Source organism: Saccopteryx leptura, chromosome X (genome assembly GCF_036850995.1).
Source record: "Saccopteryx leptura isolate mSacLep1 chromosome X, mSacLep1_pri_phased_curated, whole genome shotgun sequence".
Taxonomy (NCBI): Eukaryota; Metazoa; Chordata; class Mammalia; order Chiroptera; family Emballonuridae; genus Saccopteryx; species Saccopteryx leptura.
In genome coordinates, this window is record NC_089516.1 from 96,177,281 (window position 1) to 96,204,417 (window position 27,137).

Genomic DNA, 27,137 nt, shown 5'->3' on the forward strand with positions numbered 1-27,137 from the left:
TTCCTTTTGGAACACACTAGCTTTGTGTTTTGGGTTCAACCTGTGGTTTCTGCATTTTACTCATCCTCTAGGGTTCCACTTTAAACATCACTACCATATTCCTGCTGCACCTGCCACCTCACTCTCAGCCATTAGGGGAAGCGTGATCTCAGCACTCCCATAGAACATTTCTAACAGGTAACCCAAGGCTAGTGTTGCTAGATGCAATCACTGGACCTCACTGGCAAGCTCACCACAGTTGCCAGTTCCTTTCTTGAAACGTTTTCTTCTCATTTTCCTTCAGCTCTCCGGTTACTCCTGCCCAGTGCCTCATCTGGCTCATCTCCTTGAGTGACACAATACTGTGGGGTGTCCTAGGGCCCTCTCTTTGTCCCTTTCATGGTCCCCACAAACTTAAGGTGACCTTACTGCCATGATAGGCTGATGGCCCTACAACTAGATGGCCCTATACCTCCAGCCTGGACATCTTCCAGGACCTGACTGGCGTGTCTCACTTTGCCACTGGATGAGAATTGGGAAAATAGCTGTGTTAGGCTGGCTTGCTTGCACTTTGTTTAATTAGTGCATGAGCACATGGCAGAGCCACATGTGCATAGCCTATGTAAGGGTAAGAGTGCTTTGATTCAGGGCGGATTGCAGATCATTTGCCCGCCTTTGCAATGGGCCGTTTTGCTGTTCATTCACCTGTTGCCATGAGAGGCAACAGGGCTTTTTCCCTGTCTGTTTGCTTGTCTGCCCTTGCAAGACTCTATTAAATAGTAATGGCCCAATGCTCTCCGGCTCTGCAGCTTCTCTACCATCTGCCTGAATCCCACGTGAACCTGCTGGCCTCAGCCAACAGCATTTCAGTGGGGATTGGCCAGAGCCTCCCTGTGGCTGGTCGGTAATGTCTGGGTTCTTGACTATGAACAACACAAGTCCAGGTGATTTTAAGAGTGTATTCTTTAAAGGTGGTGACAGTGAGAATTTAGGAGAAAGAAAATAAAAGGTTCACGCCTCAGATAAGGAGTGGGTATGCTCCAAGGAGAGTGCACTGTGGATCCCAAAGGGATCTTATATGTTCTCTTTCTTTCTTTATTTTCTTTCTTTCTTTTAGTTAGAGGAGGGGAGAGAGTGAGACAGACACTCACATGTACTCCTACCGGGATCCACTCAAAAACCCTATCTGGATCCTATGCTCGGATCAACTGAGCTGTTTTTAGCACCTGAAGCTGACACTGTTGGAATATCTAAGCCATCCTCAGTGCCTAGGGATGACACTAGAACCAGGCGAGCCACTGGCTGTGGGAGATGAAGAGGAAAAGAAGGGGGAGACGTAGGGGAGAGAAGCAGATGTTTGTTTCTCTTGTGTGCCCTGACTGGAAATCAGACCTGGGACGACCGTACGCCAGGCCAATGCTCCATCCACTGAGCCACCAGCCAGGCCAAGTGCTCATATATGTTTTCTAAAGGTGGGAACCCTAGGGAAAGTCATAGGGGAGGGTTTCAGGAGAATATTCATCATCTTTCCAGGTGTGTCCTTTAATATGTTCACTATCACAATAAGTGCATAGAAGGACCGGGATCATTTTCTGGTCAGTTTTGCCTCTATCTTGTATTTGTTTGGTTCTAATTGTTTGTTTGATTGGTAGATAATTTATTTCCCTGACTTCATCCATCCTTGGCTTTGGCTGACACTCATGGAACTAATTGGGTCTCTGTCATTTATCTCCCTAACCAGGGTGATTTAAGGTATTTACTTCCTGGTTGGGGAGGAGAGATGTAAACTATACGGTCTCACGTGTCTTTAGGGAAGATAAGATCTTGAAAGATATCAGCTGGCTATAAATTGCTTGACTTGTTTGGTCCTATTTGACTAACCATTTGGCTCAGTTTTCCTTTTCCCACTTGTCAAAAGTTCTCCTACTATCTAAGTATTCTGCTACAACTTGACAATGCCACCATACATATCTGATTCAGACAGCAGCAGCACCTACCACTCAATGGTGTGTTCCAAAAGGCCAGTGCTTTTCCTGTTTTCTCTCTCCTTCACACTAGGCATCCAATTCAATCTCTCAGCCAATCCTGTCACTTTGATCTTCAAAACACCTGAAATCTGTCACCAGAAAGGGACCAGGCCAAATTGGATCTATTCTGGCACTTTTTGCAATATGTGTATTCTTCACTTTGTGCAGGGAATATTTTAAGTCACAAATCCAGGTGATTTTGAGAGTACACTCATTAAAGCTGGACAATGAGACAAAGAAAGGGCTTAGGGTAGAAGAGGCAAGATCACAACAAGATGAGTGACCAAGCAGCTCAGCCATGGCTCACGTTTTGTGCCTCTGTGACTCTTTCCAAAGTGCAAGCAGCTCTGCCTAGGCTCACTCCTCTTGCTGGTTCGGTGTAGAAAGAGCACCTCAGGAAGATGGCTCAGCCACTGTTCCAGTGTGAAGAAGCAGGCTTTGGAAGCTGGCTGCACGCCTGACCCTCTGGTCGACCCTGGGGAAGAAAATCTGTCAGTTTATGCCTGAAAGTGCTCAGTGCTCAGAAGTGAAGCAAGAACACTGTAAATCCTGACACAGGGTGCTAACTTCTGAATTACTAGGCTATGCCTTAGAAAGCTGCATTTTCCTTGTGGCTCACAGACTCTGTGGTTTACTTAGGTAGACCTTGTACACAAAGCACAAGCTTGTCATGGAAAGTACTTGGGAGGGACTGTCATGAAGCAACAGGTTCCCCCTAGGACTCCCTTGTGTGAGGCCACCAGCTTGTACAGCTGCCCTTGCTGTTCATTTTTACATGGTTTTCCATCCCCAGGCAGAAACCTTATGGTTTCTCTGTTTTTCTGGGTCAATTTAGCTAAAAGTATGTCAACCTTTTAATTTTTTTTAAAAAGACTAGACTTTTTGTTTGTTGATTTTTTCTATTGTTTTCTAACATTCTATTTTATTTATTTCTGCTCTAACCTTTATTATTTTATTTCTTCTGCTTGCTTTGATTTTATTTTGCATTTGTTTTTCAATTTCTTAATATGTAAAGTAGGTTATTGATGTGTTGTGATTATATATAACATTTGATTCTGTATATCTCATCACCTGTTTATCTCTTCTTTTTTAAAGCCTTCATTTATACTAAGTGGATGTTTTCATGTATAACATTTTAATTCCTTTCAGGTACCATTTTTCAACTATTCTATGGCTGTGTTACTAACTGTGGGTATGGCAGCCTGCCACGACACAAAAGTCAAACTCATGAGAGAAAGGTGTTGGTGCAAAAGGAAAGAGGCTTATTCAAGAGTCAGCTACTTGAGATGATGGTGGTACTTCTGTCCTCAAAAACCCACCTTAGGCCCTGGCCGGTTGGCTCAGTGGTAGAGCGTTGGCCTGGCGTGCGGAAGTCCTGGGTTTGATTCCCGGCCAGGGCACACAGGAGAAGCGCCCATCTGCTTCTGCACCCCTCCCCCTCTCCTTCCTCTCTGTCTCTCTCTGCCCCTCCTGCAGCCGAGGCTCCATTGGAGCAAAGATGGCCCGGGCGCTGGGGATGGCTCCTTGGCCTCTGCCCCAGGCGCTAGAGTGGCTCTGGTCACGACAGAGCGACGCCCTGGAGGGGCAGAGCATCGCCCCCTGGTGGGCAGAGCGTCGCCCCCTGGTGGGCGTGCCGGGTGGATCCCGGTCGGGCGCATGCGGGAGTTTGTCTGACTGTCTCTCCCCGTTTCCAGCTTCAGAGAAATACCAAAACAAACAAACAAACAAAAAAAACCCCCACCTTGCTCTTTTGGTACAGGCAAGGGTTTTTATAAGGAGTAAGAAGAAGGGGGAATAAACAAAAAGTAGAACAACAGAATTGAGAGGAGGAGGGTGAGAGTTCTTTGCTGAGGGGACTAAGTGAAAACCAATTTTCAACAGTTCGTTATTAAAGGTAAGTGAATCTCCCAGAGTTGGCATTTCTGGAAGTTGGTTCCTGCTTCTTTGGTTTTTGCAAGAACTCAAAGTATCAAGTAACTTATAAACTAAAATTATTGTTTTCTGCAACAAGTGCCCTGACATCCTGAAGTCAAGTGTCTTCCTAGACTTGAGCAAGAATCAGAATTGCAAACCTTAGCCTAGGAGTGAGGAGCAGGTGAGAGCGTGCTGAGGTGGAGTCATGCAGCTTCTGCTTATCAGGTTAACTTTTGATATGTGCCAGCCAGAGGTGAGCAGGCCTTTCAACTATAATGAGAACTTGGCCAGAGATGAAAGCATAGACTCGATTATACACTTTAGATGTGTTACAGAATATATGACTTTGAATAATTAAGTTAGTAATATTGAATCATGCTTAAAAGAGTAAGACAGGACTTTTAGTATATTCTTATATAGCTTTAGTCTCTGGCTAGTCAGACTAAGATCAATAAATATTCATTCTTAAATACAATTGCTTATACTTTATGAAAACATCTTTTTATTTTTTATTTTATTGAATTTATTGTGGTGATATTAGTTAATATAATTATACAGATTGCATTATCCTATGTGAAATAAGGCAGTCAGAGAAAGACAAGTACCATATGATTTCATTAATATGTGGAATCTTATGAACAAAATGAACTAACAAGCAACATAGAGACAGACTCATGGATAGAGAACAGACTGACACCAGTTGGGGGTAACTGGGTGGGAATAGGTGGAAGATTGAGCAAAAAAGAAAAAAATATATTTTAACTTTTCAAAATCTACATCAGACCATACTACCTTAATTCCAATGAAATATAGAAATTTTACTTCTATATATTTTTATTCCTTTATATCCTTTATGTATAATTATTGTTACACACTTTACACCAAATTATTTTACAAATCTAGCAATACATTGTTAAAATTATTACTTTAGATAATCTGACATTTTTCAAGAAATATTAAGTTTATGTAATAACATTTTATATCCAAGGATACATTGATTTTGTATTTTTATGTTGAAAAGGAACCAGTATATTTGGTTTGTTTTATAAAAGAAAATTGCCAATTTAAAAAGTACATTTAATTTTTTTGAATTTTTAAATGAATTTATTGGGATGACATGGTTAAAAATTATACGAGTTCCAGGCGCACAATTCTACATTACATCGTCTCTACAATGCATTGTTAAGTCATCCTCTATCACCATCTATCCCCCCTCCCTTCCTCCACCTCCCCTCACTCTCTTCTTCTTCCTGCAATCCCCATATTGTTGTCTGTGTCTATAAGTTTTTTTCCTTTGATTAATCCCTTTGAATATTCTCAATATTGACTAGTTAATGTGAGGGAATGCCTGTATATATACATATATGTAACAGCCTTATTGAGATATAATTCACACACTATAATGTTCATCCTTTTCAAAGTACAGCTTAGTTGCTTGGTATATTCAAAGAGTTGTGTATATATAATCTCTATCAAATTCTAGAATGTATTCAACATCTTCTAAAGAATCGCCATACCCATTAGCGGTCACTTACCATTTCCCCCTTCTTTCTTAACAACTGCTAATCTGTATTCTCTTTATATACATTTGTCTATTCTTAACCTTTCATATAAATGGAATCATACAAGAATTGGTTTATCGTGTTCAGCTTCTTTCATTTATTTTCAAGGTTCAAAATGATGAAAGTCAAAATACATACATACACATAAAGATGTTCATTGCACCATTGTTTAATATGTCAATTCATTGTTAGAATTTAATGATGAAGAATATTAAGATACTTGGAGAAAAGCACTAATAGAAGTCAAAGTGAAAAACAGGAATTTAACAAGAGGTCAATAAGAAAAATATCCATAAAATACAAGAATATTTTTAAAAATCTATGACATGCTTCTAAATAATTGTGATGCCAGTGGTCAAAGCCAGGCAGATTCACATTGAATTTGGGCAGACAGTAGAGTAACTGTGGAGCTGGAAAGCTCTGGGATATTCCCATATAGTAGATTCTCACAAAGGTACACGAATGAGCAAACACGCAGGGGAAACTGCTTCTCACTGCAGGAGAACAAACAGGAAAATGGTCTCTCACAGTGGTGGGCAAGCCATCTGTGCAAAACCACCCAGAGTCAAAGCACCTGTAGCCTTACATAGGCTATGCACATGTGGCTCTGCCATGTGCTCATGCACTAGTTATGCAAAGTGCAAGCGAGCTCTTTCCCAACAATAATCAATTGCTCAAAAAAATACAGGAAAACAAGAAAGTATTTTTTTTTTAGCTTAATAATAATAAAAACACAATGTATCAAAAACGGGGGATGCATGCAAAGCAGTTCTTAACGGGAAAAGGACTGTATGAAAAGGCTGCAGGAATTGAGAAGTACAGATTGGTAGTTACAAAAACAGTCATGAGACTATAAAGTACAGCTAAGAAAACACAGTCAATAATATTGTAATAACAATGTATGGTGTCAAGTGTGTACTGGAAATGTCAGGGGAACGTTTTATAAAGTATGTGATTGTCTAACCATTATGTTATACACATGAAACTAATACAAAATAATATTGAATGTAAACTTTAATTGAAAAAACAAAAATTTGCCTGGCCTGTGTTGGTACAGTGGATATAGTGTCAACCTAGAATGCTGTAGTCTCCCATTCAAAACCCCAGGCTCACCCAGTCAAGGCACATCTGAGAAGCAACTATGAATTAATGCTTCCTGCTCCTCCCCCTTCTCTCTCTCTCCTCTCTCTAAAAGTCAATAAATAAAATCTTTAAAGAAATTTCTTTTTAGGTGAGAAGAGGGGAGCAGGTGAGGCAGACTCCCACAAGCACCACAAACAGGATCCACCTGGCAATCGTGTGTGAGGCATGATGCTGGAGTGCTCACCTTTTTTAAACATCTGAGGCTGACAAACTAGGCAACCAAGCTATTCTCAGCACCTGGGGCCATGCTCCAACTGATTGAGGCACTAGCTGAGGGAGAGGAAGAGGGAGAGAAGGGGGATAGGAAAAAAGTAGATGGTCGCTACTCCTGTGTGCCCTAACCAGGAATTGAACCCAGGACATCCATATGCTGGCCCAATGCTTCATTCAGTGAGCCAACAGCCAGGGCTAAAAAAAATTTTTTTAATTAAAAATATGTAACTACTATGCCACACAGCTGAAACTAATATAATATTGAATGTTAACTGTAATTTTAAAAAAAAGATATTTTAAAGGTTTAACCATGTTGTAGCATGTATCATTTCTCTCCTTTACATGGCTGGATGCTATTTTATTGTGCAAGTACAGTGGTACCTTGAGATATGAATTTATTTCGTTCTGTAAGGGAGCTCCTAAGTCAGTCAACTCATATATCGAACTGCCAATACTGGACCCATGCACCAAGGCGCCAACTATGGCAGCTTCCCAAATCATGGCTCGTATCTCAGAATTTCGCTCGGATCTTGAACAAAAAAACGACTGAGTCGCAGCTCGTATGTTAAAAATGTTGGTCTGTTCGTATCTCAAGGTGCCACTGTATATCACATTTTGTTTATTCCATCATGCTCAGCAGTGAGGTCGGGTGAGGGCACACTGAGCATGCTTAGCAGCGGGACTAGGTGGTAGGAGGCTGGGGTCCATGCGCATGCTCAACAGCAGAGTTGGGTTGTCAGAGGCTAGGTGATCACTGTCAGGTGACCACTGTGCATGCTCAGCAGTGGGCCGGGGGTCTGCAGCTGGTGGCTGCTGCGTATGCTCAGCAGCGGGGTCGCATTGTTGGAGGGGCTAGGGCACACTGAACATTCTCAGGAGCGTGGGCGAGTGGCTGGTGTCCGGTGACTTGCGCATGCTCAGCAGCGGGGCTGGTGGTCGGCGGGTGGCGGTTGCTGCGCATGCTCAGCAGCCAGGTTGGGCACAGTGAGCATGCTCAGGAGGATTGCTGTTGTTTGGAGTCCAGTGGCCACTGCGGATGCTCAGAAACGCGGTTGGGTGGTCGTTGTCAGGTGGCCCCTGTGTATGCCCAAAAGCGAAGCTGGTGGTCCGCGGCCTTGCTGCTGCGCATGCTCAGCAGCGCGGCCCGTGGTCGGCGGCCGGTAGCTGCTGCGCATGCTCACCAGCGGGTTCAGGTCGTCGGGGGGGGGGGGTGTCTAGTGGCTGCTGCGCATGCTCAGTAGCGGGTTGGGTGGTAGGAGGCTAGGTCACACTGAGTATTCTCTGCTCGGGACCTTGACCAGGTGGTTGGTGCCCTGTGACCACTGCACAGGCTCAGCAGTGGGGTCGGGTGTTTGGAGTCCAGTGTATGCTACGCATGCTCAGCAGCCTCTGGAAGGGCCTGGGCAACGCTTCAGCTCCAGGCTGGAACCCTGCTGGAACCAGGCATGCAGTGTATGACAGGCTGGGGTGGCACCTGGCCGACTGAGATAAGGGCTAGCGGGCAGAGTTTCGTTTCATAATACAATTAATATATCCACAATGCAAGTAATCAAAAAAGCCTCCTGACTGCACGCGGGCGTCACTGTGCCTTTGTGAGTTTAAGGAATAGTGAGATGTGCACAAACAGTAAGAGGTGGACTGTATCGGTGACATTTGTGTTATACACAGGTGAAACCTGGTTTCCCCTATATAATGCTGGTGTTTGAGGCTGGTCACTCACTGAATTCAGTCAGACAGTAGAGGAACTGTGGAGCCGGAAAGTGTAGGGCCATACCACTTTATTGGAGGTTAGCAAAGACAGGTGAGTAAATAAAGGTAAATCTGCTATTTGCAATAAGGGCTAGGGAACAAGGAAAACCGCATCTCACAGTGGTGAGAGAGCAATCTGGGAGCATCACCGCCCAAGGGAAGCACCCATAGCCTTATATAGGCCATGCACACGTGCCTTTGCCATGTGCTAATGCACTGATTAGGCAAAGTGCTTGCAGCTGGTAAACTCGGGAGCAAGCCTAACACAGCTACCCCACAAATGAAGATACAGTTTTTAAACTTTTATTTATTGATTTTATAGAGGGGGGGGTGTTAGCGAGAAACATGGATTTTTTGGTTCACCCATCCATGCATTCACTGGTTGATTCTGACATGTGACCTGACCAGGATCCAACCTACAGCCTTGGCATATAAGGATGATGATCCAACCAACTGAACTACCCAGCCAAAACACAGTATAGATATTTTTTTTAAATAGGGGATGGGAACAGAGGAGAAGAAAAAGCAGCTGGGGACAGATGACAGAAGGCCCTGATCCATCTTAATGAGGTTGAGCTTCATCTCTAGTCACTGAGAGCGTCAAATGTTTTAACCCACGAAAACAGAGTGAGCTCATGACATCGCTCAGTTGGACTGCAGGATGGCTGGCTGGCAGAGGACCCTTACATGGGGTGGGCTTTGTGCCCATGGATGGAACGCTCCACCTAAGCTCTTGGAAGTGGTACCTGAAGTATGAAGAGGAACACTCAAGAAGTACTTGAGGAGCAGAGAGGCAGGAATTAAATAGAACTGCAGTGTTTTTAGCTGTTAGGGAGAATGGAGAAACCATTCACAGAAGTGGGAAAGGAGGCAAAGGAAGATTAATTAAAACTGACAAAGACCTAGATGATAAGTTTGGAGCTAAGTGTGTCAGAGGTCCGGAAAGAGAATGATGCTGTGTCTCCTTATGTTAATATGACCTTTCTTTCTGTTGTTTAAACTTCTTTAGTTGGATGCTAAAAATATGAGAATGATCCAGAATTAGAAAAGATCCGAAAAGAGGGTTCCCTGTTTTCCTGCCCTGTCCCCTCCACTAAGGATCTTGTGTTTCCCTGCCCTGAGCCCTCACCCACAGGCCACTGCAGAGCGTGTATTCTGGTCTCTGATCTTCACCTTTCTAGCCTCCTGGCTGTGTGCTCACTCTCTGTACCTGAAGCACATCTCATTCTCTTTATCTGTCTAAATCTTACCTGTGCTCTCAAGACACATCTCAAATATCATTTCAAATGTCAAATCACACAGTGATCTTTAAAAAATATATAGCAGGCCATGGCTGGTTGGCTCAGTGGTAGAGCATCGACCTGGCGTGCAAAAGTCCTGGGTTCAATTCCCAGCCAGGGCACACAGGAGAAGCGCCCATCTGCTTCTCCACCCCTCCTGCTGTCCTTCCTCTCCGTCTCTCTCTTCCCCTCCCACAGCCGAGGCTCCATTGGAGCAAAGTTGACCCAGGTGCTGAGGATGGCTCTATGGCCTCTGCCTCAGGCGCTAGAATGGCTCTGGTTGCAACAGAGCAACGCCCCAGATGGACAGAGCATCACCCCCTGGTGGGCATGCTAGGTGGATCCGGGTCTGGTGCATGCGCGAGTCTGTCTGACTGCCTCCCGGTTTCCAACTACAGAAAAATACAAAATATATATATATATATATATATATATATATATATATATATATATATATATATATAAAGCAGATCCTGTCATTCCTATGTCTAAAACCTTAGTAGTTTTGACAGAATTTTCAGCCCACCCAAGTGTTTTTCCTGCCCTCTCCTGCACCCCAGTTAGCCTGGCTCTCCCAGCCCTGAGGGCTCTTGCTGTCCCTTTGGGGACAGCTTCTCCAGTTCACCACGTGGCCAGCTCTGTCTCAACAGCTAAGTCTGAGGTTAAATATGACAAGATCTTGGGGAGCCCTTTCCTGAGTCTTCTGGGGAGTTACCTTGCACAGGTCCTGACCCAGCCCTGCGGGGCATCATGTGGAAATAGGTCACAAAGTTAAGACAGGTCACAATGGTAAAATGGGTCATAGAGGTAACCTGGTGGCTGTCCAGGGTCAGCCAAGTGGGCAAAGGTAACCAGGTGTTCTTTTTTATTAATCAGTGAATGAGCATTTTTTGAGCGCCAACAATCGCTAGACCCTAAACTTTAGGGCCTAAAGAATGCACAGAAGGTACAGCCCCACGCTGAAGTCTTGGCCTTCAGTGCCAGGTGTTCTTAAAAGTGGGAAGCGGGCAGGAGGGTGGGTCAGAGATGTGAGGAGACTCCACTCGGGTTTCTGGTTTGGAGGCTGGAAGAGGCCACAGGACAATGTTTGGGGACCCCTGGAAGCTGGGAGGGGCTTTAGCAGGGATACAGGGGGAACTGTCTTATAAGTAGATTCTGCCAGCACCCCATGAGCAAGGGATGTAGCCTCCCAGAGCCTCTGGGGGAAGGCAGCCTGATGAAGCTGCCTCAGATTTCTGACCCACCTCACCTGCAATCACACTTTGTGGTGTAGGCTGCTCTATTTGAGGTCGTTTGTTAGGGAAGCAATATAAAACCAATATAGTCCCTACCAGTCCCAAGTTGTGTCACCTAAGTCTGTTTTCTTCATGGCTCTTAATATCATTTAAAATGAAGTGTTGCCCTTGTCCACCTGTCTGTCTCCCAGTCCATCTCAGCACCAGATAGGTGACCTGTGAAGGCCTTGCCCTGAGACCTAGGTCTAGCGAGTGGCACAGAGGAGTGGACAGCTCTCATATGCTGAATGATTTTGTGGGAAGTGCTCTTTTCTGATTTCATAAAATTTTACTTTTGTAATAAAACTGATTCATTAATATATAAATGCATATGATTTATTAAACCTTTTTAGGACATTCCAAATAAATTCATAATTTTTATCTACCTATCTATCTATCTATCATCTATCTAGTCAAAACCGGTGTCTCAGTTTTTGGTTCAGAGACCCAGTTACCGCTTTGAATTCCTCCTGGAGGGAGGCGGTCCTGGAGGCAGATTTGTCTCCTGTCCCTCATCCCTCAGGGACCAGCCCTTTGGCCTATGGTGGCCAGTTGACCAGCAGTGCTCCTGACACCTCATCTCATGTTTACCCACCTGATCTTGCTTCCTGTGGGGCCCGGGGACTCCTTTCCTGGGGCTGTGACGGCCCTGGTGATCTCAGCTCCCTGAAGTCTCTTTCTTACTTGGGGACCAGGTTTTGCAGCCATTGGAATTGGAGCACCCCAGGTGCTGTTTGCTCATGGCTGCATGCCTGCGGGGAGTAGGTGGTGTGGGGCAGCCCCTCCTGAAGTCCCCCACCAGGTGGCTCACTGATCTGCCACCCTCACCCCAAAGTGGCAGCTCCCTTTGAGGTACCTGGGGACAGTTGCAGGGAAGAAGATGTCGGTATCTGAAGGGTCTTTCTGGGATTAAGAAAAGCAAACATGGCTGCCCACAGGGGGTGCTGTTTCTCCATGGGAAAAGCTTCCCATCAGGAAACCCCAGGAAATCTAAAAGCAATTCTGCAGAGGAACAAGTTGTGCCTTCCAGAGATGAAATTGTGAAAACTGAGAAACAATGTGTGTTCTCTCGAGAAAACCCAAATAAAACTGTTCTGCAGAATGTGTCTATCTTATCGGGTCTGCACCTTGTAAGCATACACAGAAAGTGGAAGACGAGCATAGTGGCAGATGTCAGGCCCAACAGTGTATGTTTTCCTGCTGACATTTTAGTCTCTGCTTTGAAGCCCCACAAGGAACAGCAGTGTCTGTGGCCCCTGTGGTGTTTGTGGGGTCCAACCGCTCCTCTGGCTCTGGCTGAAAGGCATTTGAACAAGGCTTGTGACTCTGCAGCCTGAGGGCTGTTGGCCCAGAAATGACAGAGAGGATGCCCTGCCTGCTTGCATGCCTGCCTGTCTGGGGTGTTTGTTTCTTTACTGTGGTTGGACCTGGCTGAGTGGAGGCCACATACCCTCAGCTGTCCCCATGTCACTGAGCAGCTCTCGGTGACTGCCACAATGAGTCAGACCAGAGCAGTGTCAGGGCCACCTTCAGACACTGTTATCAAGAACGAGTCAAACTTTTTTTCAAATAAATCTTTTCCTGGACAATAGCCCAGGGATTGGGCCCTCATTCCCTCCCCCGGCTGCTAATATAGACACTGATTTCCTGTCCAAAGCCGGGTGTTCCAACAAAATTAAGAGTTATATCTCTAGGAAAATAATATTGCGATCTCACTGAATCTAATATCCAGCATGAATCAAGGATTTTATGTTTCTGGTCCTCTTGACACCTGGAGCAGCTTTTCATTTCCTGTCTGCTTGTTCCTGTTCCATCATGCTCATAAATCAGGTTGTGATAGTCATAAGCCCTGTGTATGATCTGCATGGCCTCCCTCCCTGACCTGTGCAGCCTTCCCCTCTGACCCACACAAACTCCCTTTCTGACCTGCACAACTTTTTCCTCTGACCTGCATGACTCCCCTCTGTGATCTACCAACCAGCTTTTACTACTGGTTATATAAAAATAAAATGCTTATAGTGAATTTTATGAACAAATGTATGTTAAAAAAATCCAACACACTTCTTCTTTTTTTTTTTTAATAATTTTATTTTTTTAATGGGGTGACATCAATAAATCAGGATACATATATTCAAAGATAACAAGTCCAGGTTATCTTGTCGTTCAATTATGTTGCATACCCATCACCCAAAGTCAGATTGTCCTCTGTCACCTTCTATCTTGTTTTCTTTGTGCCCCTCCCCCTCCCCCTTTCCCTCTCCCATTCCCCCCTCCCCCCTGTAACCACCACACTCTTATCAATGTCTCTTAGTTTCACTTTTATGTCCCACCTACGTATGGAATAATGCAGTTCCTGGTTATTTCTGATTTACTTATTTCACTTCGTATCATGTTATCAAGATCCCACCATTTTGCTGTAAATGTTCCGATGTCATCATTTCTTATGGCTGAGTAGTATTCCATAGTGTATATGTGCCACATCTTCTTTATCTAGTCATCTATTGACGGGCTTTTTGGTTGTTTCCATGTCCTGGCCACTGTGAACAATGCTGCAATAAACATGGGGCTGCGTGTGTCTTTACGTATCAATGTTTCTGAGTTTTTGGGGTATATACCCAGTAGAGGGATTGCTGGGTCATAAGGTAGTTCTATTTTCAGTTTTTTGAGGAACCACCATACTTTCTTCCATAATGGTTGTACTACTTTACATTCCCACCAACAGTGTATGAGGGTTCCTTTTTCTCCACAGCCTCTCCAACATTTGCTATTACCTGTCTTGCTAATAATGGCTAATCGAACAGGTGTGAGGTGGTATCTCATTGCCGTTTTGATTTGCATTTCTCTAATAGCTAAAGAAGATGAGCATCTTTTCATATATCTGTTGGCCATTTGGATTTCTTCCTGGGAGAAGTGTCTGTTCATATCCTCTTCCCATTTTTTTATTGGATTGGTTGTTTGTTTGTTGTTGAGTTTTATGAGTTCTTTGTATATTTTGGATATTAGGCCCTTATCTGAGCTGTTGTTTGAAAATATCATTTCCCATTTAGTTGGCTTTCTGTTTATTTTGTTATCAGTTTCTCTTGCTGAGCAAAAACTTCTTAGTCTGATGTAGTCCCATTCATTAATTTTTGCCTTCACTTCTCTTGCCTGTGGAGTCAAATTCATAAAATGCTCTTTAAAACCCAGGTCCATGAGTTGAGTACCTATGTCTTCTTCTATGTACTTAATTGTTTCAGGTCTTATGTTTAGATCTTTGATCCATTTTGAGTTAATTTTTGTACAGGGGGAGAGACTGTAGTCCAGTTACATTCTTTTGCATGTGGCTTTCCAGTTTTCCAAGCACCATTTATTGAAGAGGCTTTCTTTTCTCCATTGCAACACACTTCTTTATAGAAAACATTCAACAAACTATGACTTGAAGTGAAATTCCTCAACTTTATAAAGGGCATCTATGAAAAACCCACGGCTAACATTATACATAATTGCAAAAGACAAAAATCTTTCTCCCTAAGATCTGGAACAAAATAAGGTGCCTGTTCTTACTACTTATATTTATTATTGAATAGGAGAAAAGAAATAAAAAAGGAAAAGAAATAAAGAGTATCTATAAATTGGAAAAGAATAAGTAAAAATATTTCTATTTGCAGCTGGCATAATCTTATGTACGGAAAATCACAAAGAATCAACAAAAACTTGCTAGAGCTAATAAACTTAGTAAAGTGGCAGAATACAATATTAATATATAAAAATGAGTTGTATTTCTATAAACTATTAGTGAACAATCTAAAAATAAAAATAAAGAAAACAATTACCCTTATAATAGCATAAATATAATAAAATACTATTATATGTATTATTTCTTTTTAATTTAATATTTAACTGATTTGTGCACTAAAATATATACAATGTAATTGAAAAATTAAAGACCTATGTAAATAGATAGATATCTGTATCAGTAAATGTAATTTGTTAAGATGGCAATTCTCTTCAAATTGAGCTATACATTCAATGCAATCACTGTGAAAGTTCCAGTATACTTCTTTACAACTAACAGAAATACAATAACCTAGAATAACCATAACGATCCTGGAAAAAAAATAAATTTGAAGGACTCACTCATCCAGATTTCAAGACTAACTAAAAGCTACAGTAATCATGATGGGATGGTTCTGGCATAAGAATAGATATCCAAAGACATTGAATTCAAATATTATAACTTCAGATAAATAGAGGATTTAACATCTGTATGGGTAGGAGGCATCAGGTCTAAGCAAGTCAGCTACCTTTATTTTGCTGACACGGGTTAGTTTTTCTTTCTTAGGTATGAGTCAGCCTCTAGTTGTGCTTTCTAGTTGCAGAAGATATATTTTAAAGTTTTCTTAAAGTCCACCTTTTCCATTTTTCAAATAAATTTTGTCATCATTCTTCTTCCAGTTTATATAATATATTTCTGTATATTTACTTTGTTATATCTATATGTGAGATTTTCTTGATACCCAATTTATCTGATATGTCTTTTTTTAATTTTTTTCAGTTGAAAGAAGTACACAGTCACATGGAGATACATTTCTAGATGATGGAAACAGAACTTAAACACATAGTCTGATTTCATATTTTATACTTTCAACAATTATCCTTTGTTGCCAGTGAAGTTCTCACATTAGCTTAATTAATTAATTAATTATATTATTGAGTGAGGGGCAGGGAGGCAGAGAGACAGACTCTCACATGTGCCCTGACCACGATCCACCTGGCAAGTCCCGTCTCAGGCTGATACTCTGCACATCTGGGGCCTCTGATACATTGCTCAACAACGAAACTATTTTAGCACCTAAGGGAAGGCCATGGAGTCATCCTCAGTGCCCAGGGTCAACTTGCTCAAACTATTTGAGCCGTGGTTTCAGGAGGAGAAGAGAGAGAGAGAGAAAGAAAAGGTGAAAAAGCAGGTGGTTATTTCCCCTGTGTTTCCTGACCGAGAATTGAACCCAGAACTTCTACACACCGTGCCAACAACACTCTATGGCTTACCCAACTAGCCAGGACTTCACATTAGCTTTATTAAAAATTATGATAAAATTTACTCTTCTAATTATTCATTTTTAGGTGTGAAGTTCAATAATGTTAATTAATACATTCACATTGGTTTTCAACCAATCCCCAGAAATATTTTCATCTTGCAAAATTAAAAACTTTATTAAATAAAAACTTACCATTTTATCATTTCCAAGTTCTTAGAAAGTACTAATCTACTATCTGTCTTTATGTATTTGATTACTCTAAGTACCTCATATAAGTAGAATCATACAGTGTTATTTTGTCAGTGGTTTACTTCACTTAGCATAATAGCTTTAATATTTATCCATGTTGTAGGATGCCAGTTCGGATGCTGGTGAGCATGTGGTTTTGTTGGGGTATCAAGAGAAAGGAATTTCAAAAAAGTTGCATTTGTAGAAGCTTATGTTGTTGCAGTAAGATTTATTAGGAGCTGAAGTTGAAGATTGCTCACAGGTATTCAATGTCTTCCCTCCATCTACCCCAACAACAACAACAAAAGGTCCAGTCTTGTCTTCAAGTCCAATATAAAAACCAAAGTCTAGATATTTTAATTTATTGGGCTGTTTCCAGATCTTGGCTATTGTAAACAATGCTGCAATGAACAGGAGAATGCATATCTTCTTTTAAATCAGTGATTTGGTATCCTTAGGATATAATCCTAAAAGTCGGATAGCTGAGTCAAAAGGCAGTTCCATTTTTAATTTTTTGAGGAAACTCAATACTGTTTTCTACAGTGGCTGCACCAGTCTGCATTCCCACCAGCAGTGCAGGAGGGTTCCCTTTTCTCCACACCCTCATCAGCACTTATTGTATGTTGATTTGTTAATGAGCACCATTCTGACAGGTGTGAGGTAATATCTCTTTGTGGTTTTAATTTGCATTTCTCTGATAATTAGTCACATTGAACATTTTTAATATGCCTATTGGCCATCTGTATATCCTCTTTGGAGAAGTGTCTCTTTAGTTCTTTTCCCCATTTTTTTAATTGGATTGTTTAACTTCCTGGTGTTGAGTTAGAAGTTCTTTATAAATTGTGGTTATTAACGCCTTATTAGACATATTGGGGAATATGTTCTCCCATTGTATGGGTTGTCTTTTTATTTTGTTCATGGTGTCTTTTGCTGTGCAAAAGCTTTTTAGTTTTTTATAGTCCCATTTGTTTATTTAGTCCTTTATTTCATTTGCTTGTGGAAATAAATCAACAAAAATATTGCTACGAAAGATATTGGAGAGTTTACTGCCTAAATTTTCCTTCAGTATGTTTATGGTTTTGTGACTTACATTTGAGTATTTTATCCATTTTGAGTTTATTTTGTGAATGGTGTAAGTTGGTGGTCTTGTTTCATTTTTTTGCATGTATCTGTCCAATTTTTCCAACACCATTTATTTATTTTTTTTCCAAAACCATTTATTAAAAAGACTGTCTTTACTCCATTGTATGCTCTTACCTCCTTTGTCAAATATCAATTGACCATAAAGGTGTGGGTTTATTTCTGAGCTCTCTGTTCTGTTCCATTGATCCATGTGCTTGTTCTTATGCTAGTACCAAGCTGTTTTGATTAGTACGTCCTCGTAGTATAACTTGATATCAGGAAGTGTGATACCTCCCACTTTATTTTTCTTTTTCAAGATTGCTGAGGGTATTTGTGTTCCTTTTTGGTTCTATATAAATTTTTGAAATATTTGTCCTATATCTTTGAAATATGCCATTGGTATTTTAATAGGAATTGCATTGAATTTATAGATTGCTTTGGGTAATATAGACATTTTAATTATGTTTATTCTTCCTATCCATGAATATGGTATATGCTTCCACTTGTTTGTATCTTCCTTGATTTCTTTTTTTAATGTCTTATAATTTTCTGGGTACCAGTCTTTAACCTCCTTGGTTAAATTTATTCCTAGGTATTTTTTATTGCAATAGTGAAGGGGATTGTTTCCTCAATTTCTCTTTCTGACAGTTTATTGGTGAATAAAAATGCCACTGATTTCTAAATATTAATTTTATATCCTGCCACCTTTCCTAATTCATTTATCAGGTATAGATTTTTTTTTGAGATTTTAAGGTTTTCTATGTACGTTATCATGTCATCAGCAGATAATGATAGTTTTATTTCTTTTCTATTTGAATGCCTTTTATTTCTTCTTCTTGTCTGATTGCTGTGGCTAGGACTTTCAGAACTATGCTGAATGAGTGTGGTGAATGGGGGCAACCCTGCCTTGTTCTTAATCTCAAGGGGATTGCTTTTAATTTTTGTCCATTGAGTATGATGTTGGCTGTAGGTTTGTTATAGATGGCCTTTATTATGTTGTGGTATGTCCCCTGTATTCCCACTTTGCTGAGTGTTTTGATCCTAAATAGGTTCTGGATTTTATCAAATGGATAAATTTCTAAAAATATACAGTCTTCCAAAACTCAATCTGGAAGAATCAGAAAATCTTAACAGAGTAATTATGACAAAGGAAATTGAAACAGTTATGCAAAAACTCCCAACAAACAAAAGTCCTGGACCAGATGGCTTCACACGTGAATTTTACCAAATATTCAAAGAACTAACTCCTATCCTTCTCAAGCTATTTCAAAAAATTCAAGACGAGGGAAGACTTCCAAGCTACTTTTATGAGGCAAACATTTTCCTCATTCCAAAACCAGGTAAAGACACTACAAAGAAAGAAAACTATAGACCAATATTTCTGATGAACATAGATGCTAAAATTCTCAACAAAATATTAGCAAACTAGATCCAGCAATACATTAAAAAAGTCATACATCATGATCAAGTGGGATTTATTCCAGGGAAGCAAGGTTGGTACAATATTCACAAATCTATCAATGTGATTCATCACATAAACAAAAGGAAGAATAAAAAATCACATGATTATATCAATAGATGCAGAAAAAGCATTTGACAAAGTCCAGATATTTTGAACCATGGTTTATCCATATAAAAGCTTAGTCCAGTCCAAACACTGCTTAAAGCCTTTATTTGGGAGGCTATATGGCTGCCAGACCATGAATTATGTGAGCAAACAGAGCAAGTGTTTACCAAAACAGGAAGGCAATGGAAAGGCAAAAGGGGTCATATCTCTGATAAATCAGTGTTTATATTTTTCTTTAAGCCAGCCAGTTTTTAAAATTTTGCAGGCTTGGTCCTGCCTGGTGGCTCAGTGGATAGAGTATAGGCCTAATGTATGGACATCTGAATTCAATTCCTGATCAGAGCATGAAGGAGAAGTGACCATCTGCTTCTCTCCCCTCCCTCACACCCTTCTCTCTTTCTTCCCTTCTTGCAGCCAGTGGCTCCATTGGTTCCAGTGTGGCCCTGGATGCTGAGAATCTCTAGATTAGTCCAACCGCATCAGTCTCAGGCACTAAAGATAGCACAGTATGACAGCATTAGCCCCAGATGGAGTGCTGTGTGGATCCCGGTTGAGGCACATGCCTCACTGTCTTCCCGCTTCTCAAAAATAAAAAATCACAGGCATTTGTTGGTTTCTCCCACTAACCAATCAGATTTCTTTTCTAGGCTATGCTGACAGGTGTCTATGGCTGCCATTCTGGCTTCTACTGCACATGCCTTAAAGTGACAGTACAGAAGCACTTTTCCCCTGAGATTGGGTATGGATTGATTTTACCCTGGTGGCTGGAAATAATGATTCTTTCTCCCCCTCATGGCAAAGTGAGAGAATATTCATCTCTTTCATTGGGCAATCCCCTGAGGTGTCCAAAGTTGTGAATGGAATGCTGACGTTTCTTACTGAAATAGGTTTTCCAAGTTTTATAGAATATAATGTCCAACTCTCTTTCCTCTCTTTCCCCATCAATGCCTAGGTACTTGCCTATGTTAACATCAGTGTGACTTGGTAACATTCTTTTACAGAGATAGAGAGAGTCGGAGAGAGGGACAGATAGGGAAAGACAGACAGGAAGGGAGAAAGATGAGAAGCATCAATTCTTCATTGCAGCACCTTGCTCAATCATTGATTGCTTTCTAATATGTGCCTTGATCAGGGGGCTACAGCAGAGCGAGTGACCCCTTGCTCAAACCATGGACCTTGGTCTCAAGCCAGTGACCTTGGGCTTGAAGCCAATGACTTTTGGACTCAAGCCAGCGACCATGGGGTCATGTCTATGATACCATGCTCAAGTCAGCAACCCCTCGCTCAAGCTAGTGAGCCCATGATCAAGCCAGATAAGCCTGTGCTCAAGACAGCGAACTCAGGGTTTTGAACCTGAGTCCTCCAGCCCCAGTCCTATGCTCTATCCACTGAGCCATTGCCTGGTCAGGTTGGTAAGATTTTGAGTTATTAATTTATTCTTTATCATTCTATTTCCTTTCTTCCTTTCTCCTACTATATGAAAAACATGATGTTCATTGCCTTAAGAGAAAGAGGTGGCAGGGAAAAAACAGATACAGATTGAAATATTTTCTGATGTTGATATTTTCAAATTGTACATTCTTAAAAGAAGGAAGCTGGAAGCTGGAGTAGCTGAGGAAGACACATTACTGCCACACAGCTGAGTATGCTTTGAGGACCATACACTACTATGTATACCTAAAGCACCTGAAATACAAATTTGGAGAAACTTTGGTACCTCAATGGTTAGCTAGATTAAGTGCCTAATTAGGATTTTTATTTCAACAGGGTGGAGTAAGCAAGCAATTGGTACTTTAGTTTGTGAAGCCATATGTTCATCTCAATGTATCCTAAGGGAAATTGGTACCAATTTATCTCTAACCTAGTGTCCGAGAGTTCAGTTTCAGATTATCAACCCTAACACAGAATGGAGCCCCAGTCACCCAGGAGAGGATATAGTAACATATTTTGCTGATGTTGGATGGCTAGCAAAAGAAGAAGGAAAGTGTTAAATAAGACAAAGGACATACATCAGATGAAGGCAACCACTTCAGGATGACCTTTCCTTCTTTGAGAAGCCCCCAAGCAGGCAGTTTTCCATACTAAACTTATCCCGAGATGAGTCTCCACTGAAGATACCACTGGCAAATGAAGAAGCACTGAGGAAGATCTGTGTTCTTTTTCTTATTTTTTATTTTTTTAATATTTTTACAGAGAGAGAGAGAGAGAGTTAGAGAGAGGGATAGACAAGGACAGACAGACAGAAATGGAGAGATGAGAAGCATCAATCATTAGTTTTTCATTGCGCATTGCAACACCTTAGTTGTTCATTGATTGCTTTCTCATATGTGCCTTGACCGCGGGCCTTCAGCAGACTGAGTGACCCCTTGCTCGAGCCAGCGACCTTGGGCCCAAGCTGGTGAGCTTTGCTCAAACCAGATGAGCCCACGCTCAAGCTGGTGACCTCGGGATCTCGAACCTGGGTCCTCTGCATTCCAGTTCGATGCTCTATCCACTGTGCCACCGCCTGGTCAGGCAAGATCTGTGTTCTTGAAAATGAACTTGCTGCTCTCAGAACTCAGATTTGTAAAATTGTGACCCTGCAAGAACAGCAAAATCTCATTGCAGTTGGTTTATTTTATTTTTTAGTAAATTTATTCAGGTGACATTGGTTAATAAGATCATACAGGTGTCAAGTTCACTGCAGATTTAGATTCTATTACATCTGTTACCACAGTGTTACCCTCTGTCCCACCACCCTTACATCTGTGTCCCTCCATTTATCAACACTCCACCAAGGTATATCTGCTATTTATCTGATAGGAAAGTGAATAGAGAAAAAACTCTGTGGTGGAAAGACTATATATTAGAACAACTCAAAGAAACTTCATATGCTAGATATGCTAGAGATCCTTAAAGATATGAACAGAGTAAAACTTTGGTCAATAAAAAGGACAGAACAAAATAAAAATCCTAAAACTGTGAATGCTTTTGACCCTGCTGCCTCATAGCATAGACTCTGAAAAAGAAATTTGCTTACTAGTTTCAAAATGATAAGAAAGATGTAGCTAAAAATAGAATTCCCAAGTCTGCATCAGAAGTCAACAGGTGCTAGGGTGAGTAGTGGAGGGCGGGGATGCTGTGTTTGCAAGAGATGGAGGAGAGCAGCTTAGAACAGCAGGAGTCCACCTAGTGCTGTGGTGAGTCTGCTCTGGGGTTTGTAGAGCAGTTGAATGCTCACTTTATTTTCCTCCCACAAGAAAGCTATCTTTTTCAAAGACGGGCTGCCTGGGCTTGGTGGAAGGGTAATGAGATAGTGTGAATCTTCTCAAGTTTTCTTTCTTATTTCTGTGTTTCACCCAGGTGATGTGATCTCTCACCAGGAATCTTTTCTCTTGTTAAGGTATTTTTGTGCATGAATACTTGTTCAAATTGATGGTGGGAGAGGGGGAAGAGAACAAACAGTGGACATTCCTATATTGCCATTCTGCTGACATTACTTTCCTAAAAGATCTCCTTTCTGCTTTTCTCTTTTCAGGCATATTTAAAAATAAAACTAGTTACTCTCTGATGGCCAAGACCTCTAGGTGATCCAATTCTGTTAAGTTCCAATTAGTTATGATCCAGATAAGAGTTTTTAAAAACTCAGATATATACGAAATTTAGTACACAAACTGGGGTGTTTGTATGGAGGTTTCTATGATCTGAGATGAAACATGAACTTAATAAGTTCAGCTGGACTTTGTAGAGAAGAGGCTATCAAATTTTTATTTTCTATCACTTGTAATATAACCTAAATTATGTAGTCTTGGGTTTGGTAGAGATTTAATAAACTTAGTCTTGATTTATAAATGTGTCACTAGGGCCTAAGGCACAATAGATCCTTAATAAATGTTTATGAAACAAGGATACTCTTTTTGAAGAATATTAATGTGCTTTTATCTTTTAACATCTATTCACTCATGTATGAGATTGCTCAAGTTTTACTAAATGTGCCCATTTCCCTCACTAGTGTGTGTATGTGTATGTGTGTGTAAAGGAAGAATCAACATTATAATAGGAATGGGAAAAAAATGTCAATGTAAAACTTTTAGCGTGTAGAAAAGGATTTACCCCCTAGTCTGTAGCAGGCAATAGTCTTGGAGAACGAGTGTTCCCAAGAGAGTTTAAAAAAAACCATAAACAACTTTTTAAAATTTCCTTTGACATATGGAGAGCCAGATTTGTTAAAATGGGAAGTTTGTGTAGCACTGTCTGCAAACTAGGGAGAAGATATTTCTTTCATCACCCAGGCTGTGGCTTAGTGTCTCCAGGAACAGGGTATATGATATAAGGGAAGTTCAATACTAAGAGAAAGGTAACTGTGAAACTTGTCTCACTATTTCATGTGACTGTCATAGAGGGACAAGGACAGAATGGTGACAGCTGAGGAAACATGTTTTATGCTTTTTTCTTGGATCAAGGTCTCAGGGTAAAAGTCTCATTAGACAGATTAAGAATAGAGAAAATTCTAAAATCAGAGGAGTATTAGTTCTGTCCTCTCTAGGAGGAGACTTTATTTCGTTGTTCCTTTTTTATCAAAATGGAGCAGCAAACACATCTGAGTCAAGTTGATGGATGGCATAGGTAGAAGAAGTTTAGTGCCCCAGAGACTTCTGCAACCTTTGTGTGGTATAGAAGGTTTTTAGAAGTTCCTGAATGCCTTGTGGAAATAGAGGGAAAGTAGTTGATGGAGAGTCATCATGACACAGACTGAAGACAGCAGACTGGGAGATTCTGGGAAAGGTTTTACAAATAATAATAATAATAATAATAATAATAATAACCAATATTTTCTTTCCAATCTGAGTATAGTATATAAATGGGTCAACCCTTATGCTACTGAAAAAAATATAAAAATTAATAATTCCCTTTCTTATTTATGTTAGTTTAAATTAGCCTGATAGATCATCTTCACTATGCCATAGAAACAAAGGACCTGCTCTTATAGCTCTTTTTCCCAGCTAGATTTGACTCCAGCAAGCAGTTATGTTTTAATGCCTTAAGCCTCTGAAGCTTTCCATTCTGACTGCTCAGATCTGTTCAGATTGTGGCAGTCCAGCTAGGCCATAGCCTGAGCACAATTTTCTAATACAGATGTGCAGAGGTAGTTCTGGGCAACATACATATCTCTCCTAATAATCAATGCCCAATAAAAATAAAACAAGCCCAATTGTAACATCCAGAATATGGTATTCAATCTCCACTTGCCTGAACAAGCATTACTCTGAATATGGTCTTCCTAATGGTGACAATCACTTCTGACTAGTGTATTGGCAAGCTCCACTGTGATAGGCCCTTTGATCTTTCCTTTACCCACTGGCTCACAATCCAATTTAACTTGACATGTAAAGCTGTGCTTTGGGGATAAAGGTTCATGTAACTTCTGCATTAATTTGGATAAGGCATACATTTAAGCTTCTAACAAAGCTTTGTGTGTGTGCATGCATGTGTGCATGTGTGCATGAATGCATATGTTTACTTTTTACAGCATCTCCGTATTTCCATCTCTATCCCTAGAACTTAAGATGTGTATAGCCCTCTATTTAGAATTAAATACAATTAAAGGGATAAGAAACAACAGAGGGAAATTATATTTTTGTGTTTAAATACAATATTTTACCTATTAGGGCAATAAACAGAAAAAAGGCAATTCAAGCTGAATTTGACAATCTAAAACAGGGGTCCCCAAACTTTTTACACAGGGGGCCAGTTTACTGTCCCTCAGACCGTTGGAGGGCCGGACTATAAAAAGAAACTATGAACAAATCCCTATGCACACTGCACATATCTTATTTTAAAGTAAAAAAATAAAACGGGAACAAATACAATATTTAAAATAAAGGACAAGTAAATTTAAATCAACAAACTGACCAGTATTTCAATGGGAACTATGGGCCTGCTTTTGGCTAATAAGATGGTCTATGTCCGGTTCCATATTTGTCACTGCTGGCCGTAACAAGTGATATGACATGACGCGCTGTACGTGAGTGACTGCAGCACCACCACATACAGTACTCCAGGGGCACAGGATGGGGATGTATCCTGTGCTCCTCTCACTGACCACCAATGAAAGAGGTGCCCCTTCCGGAAGTGCAGCGGGGACCAGATAAATGGCCTCAGGAGGCCGCATGTGGCCCGTGGGTCGTAGTTTGGGGACCCCTGATCTAAAACCACACTCTTTATAACCAAGGGAAATAGATTTTATTTAAATCCAATTCATCAAAGGACAAATATCTTACACAACTTACACTACCCTTTTTAAAAAATTAAAACATAGCATTACATTTTATAAGCATCTCTCTGGATTTTGCTTCCTGGTTTCACATGCTACAATACAAATCCTGTTTAAAAGAACATAATGTAAAAATTCTAAAATTTTATACCTCCTTGAAAAGTTACTTTCACAATGAATATTTTTCAATATTTTATCTTAAATATTTTTATAATGGGATATATGTGAATAAACATTTTGAAGTAAAGTACTACCCAACTAAACCTTTTATTTTTAAATTTAACAATGTTTATTGTAGTGTGCATATCCTTAACATTTTCTACTGGATGAATATAACATTAACAGAAAGTCATGTATTGTTACATAAAAGATAAGTACAGAATTTACCATAGATATTGCACATTTTAGTGTTTCTATGTGTTTATATTGTAGAACATCTCAATTTTACTATATTTCAAAAATTGGGTTTTTATTCCCTGACCAGGCAGTGGCACAGTGGATAGAGTGACAGACTGAGATGCAGAGGATTCAGGTTCGAGACCCCGAGGTTGCCAGCTTGAGCGCGGGCTCATCTGATTTGAGCAAATCTCACCAGCTTGGGCCCAAGGTCGCTGTCTTGATCAAGGGGTTACTCGGTCTGCTGAAGGCCCGCAGTCAATGCACATATGAGAAAGCAATCAATGAACAACTAAGGTGTCGCAATGAAAAACTGATGATTGATGTTTTTCATCTCTCTCTGTTCCTGTCTGTCTGTCCCTATCTATCCCGCTCTCTGTCTCTGTAAAAAAAAATATTGTTTTTGAAAAATTGTTAAACTTAATAGTAGGTGTTCACAGAGTTCATAGAAATGTTTGAGGAGAATATTACCTTCTATACAAGTGAGGCCCTAACACTTTAAAGCAGATGACACAGTTTGTATCAATATGATAAATATTCACTACTTAACTGTGTAGATTGTGTATATGAAATTACAGTAATATTTTACTGGTAACAAATCTAACAAGACAACATTTATATGTGTGCTTTGCGAGATGGTACTGTAAAAGAGTAAGTTTGTGAAAATTTTAACATTCTTTGGGCATCAGAACAAATTATGCCAATGAGTTTTTCAGGCTTTTTCTTTGTCAACACAGTAAAAGTTTTTCTATTAATAAATGTGAGATGTTATTTAACTGTTTGGGATATTGTTTGAATAGGAGAATGATGTCTTACTGAAAATAAGACTACATTTTAAGCATTAGAGATTCTTTTTTCTATTAGTTATATTCCAGATAATAAAGTTATTTTTTTTTGAAATAGAAAATATTTTTAATTTCTCAGACTCTTAACTTAAAAACTAACAATGCTTTTGTAGCCCTTTCATACCTTGGCCATTATCAATTTCCTTTAAACATTTTAAAGTAATAATGCTAAATCTAGATAAGTAGATTTCCATGTATATTATCAGCTCTAACAACACATATCTTAACACCTATATGTAATTCATGTTTAAAACGTGTTTTGGCTTCACAAATGAGAGCAATCATAACTACATATTAAAATAACACAAGAATTTTCGTGTATGATTACTAATTAAAGGAAAAAAAACATGTTTCCATGTTTCTTCTTTTCTTCTTACTCCATTCCTTAAAATTATCCAGTTTTCTTCCACTTGATGAGCTAGCTTTATGGTAGTTTCACCACCACAACACATGCACCAGCTCTTCCAATGTTAACAGGAACTTCCTAACACAGAAAACAAAAACAGGAAAAGAAATGATGTTTGAATAAATTCAGTGTTTAGCATAATAGAGCATATTGAAATTGGT

General features: G+C 40.4%; 1 protein-coding gene and 1 pseudogene across 3 annotated transcripts in view; one reads left to right on the forward strand and one right to left on the reverse strand.

Annotated features, from left to right (window-relative positions):
* The first annotated feature begins 761 nt into the window (after window positions 1-761).
* LOC136386433 (mitochondrial fission regulator 1-like) lies at window positions 762-22,626 on the forward strand (annotated as a pseudogene).
* A 1,055-nt stretch (window positions 22,627-23,681) lies between these two features.
* Window positions 23,682-27,137, reverse strand: part of KLHL4 (kelch like family member 4) — a 92,507-nt gene continuing 89,051 nt past the window's right edge. For 2 of the 3 annotated variants that reach the window (XM_066357112.1, XM_066357115.1), the window contains exon 11: window positions 26,828-27,054. In XM_066357112.1, coding sequence (XP_066213209.1) covers window positions 26,995-27,054 — 60 coding nt within the window. In that variant the 3' untranslated portion in view covers window positions 26,828-26,994. Of the gene's footprint in view, window positions 23,758-26,827; window positions 27,055-27,137 lie in introns of those variants that run through there. The other variant, XM_066357116.1, reaches the window with a different exon arrangement.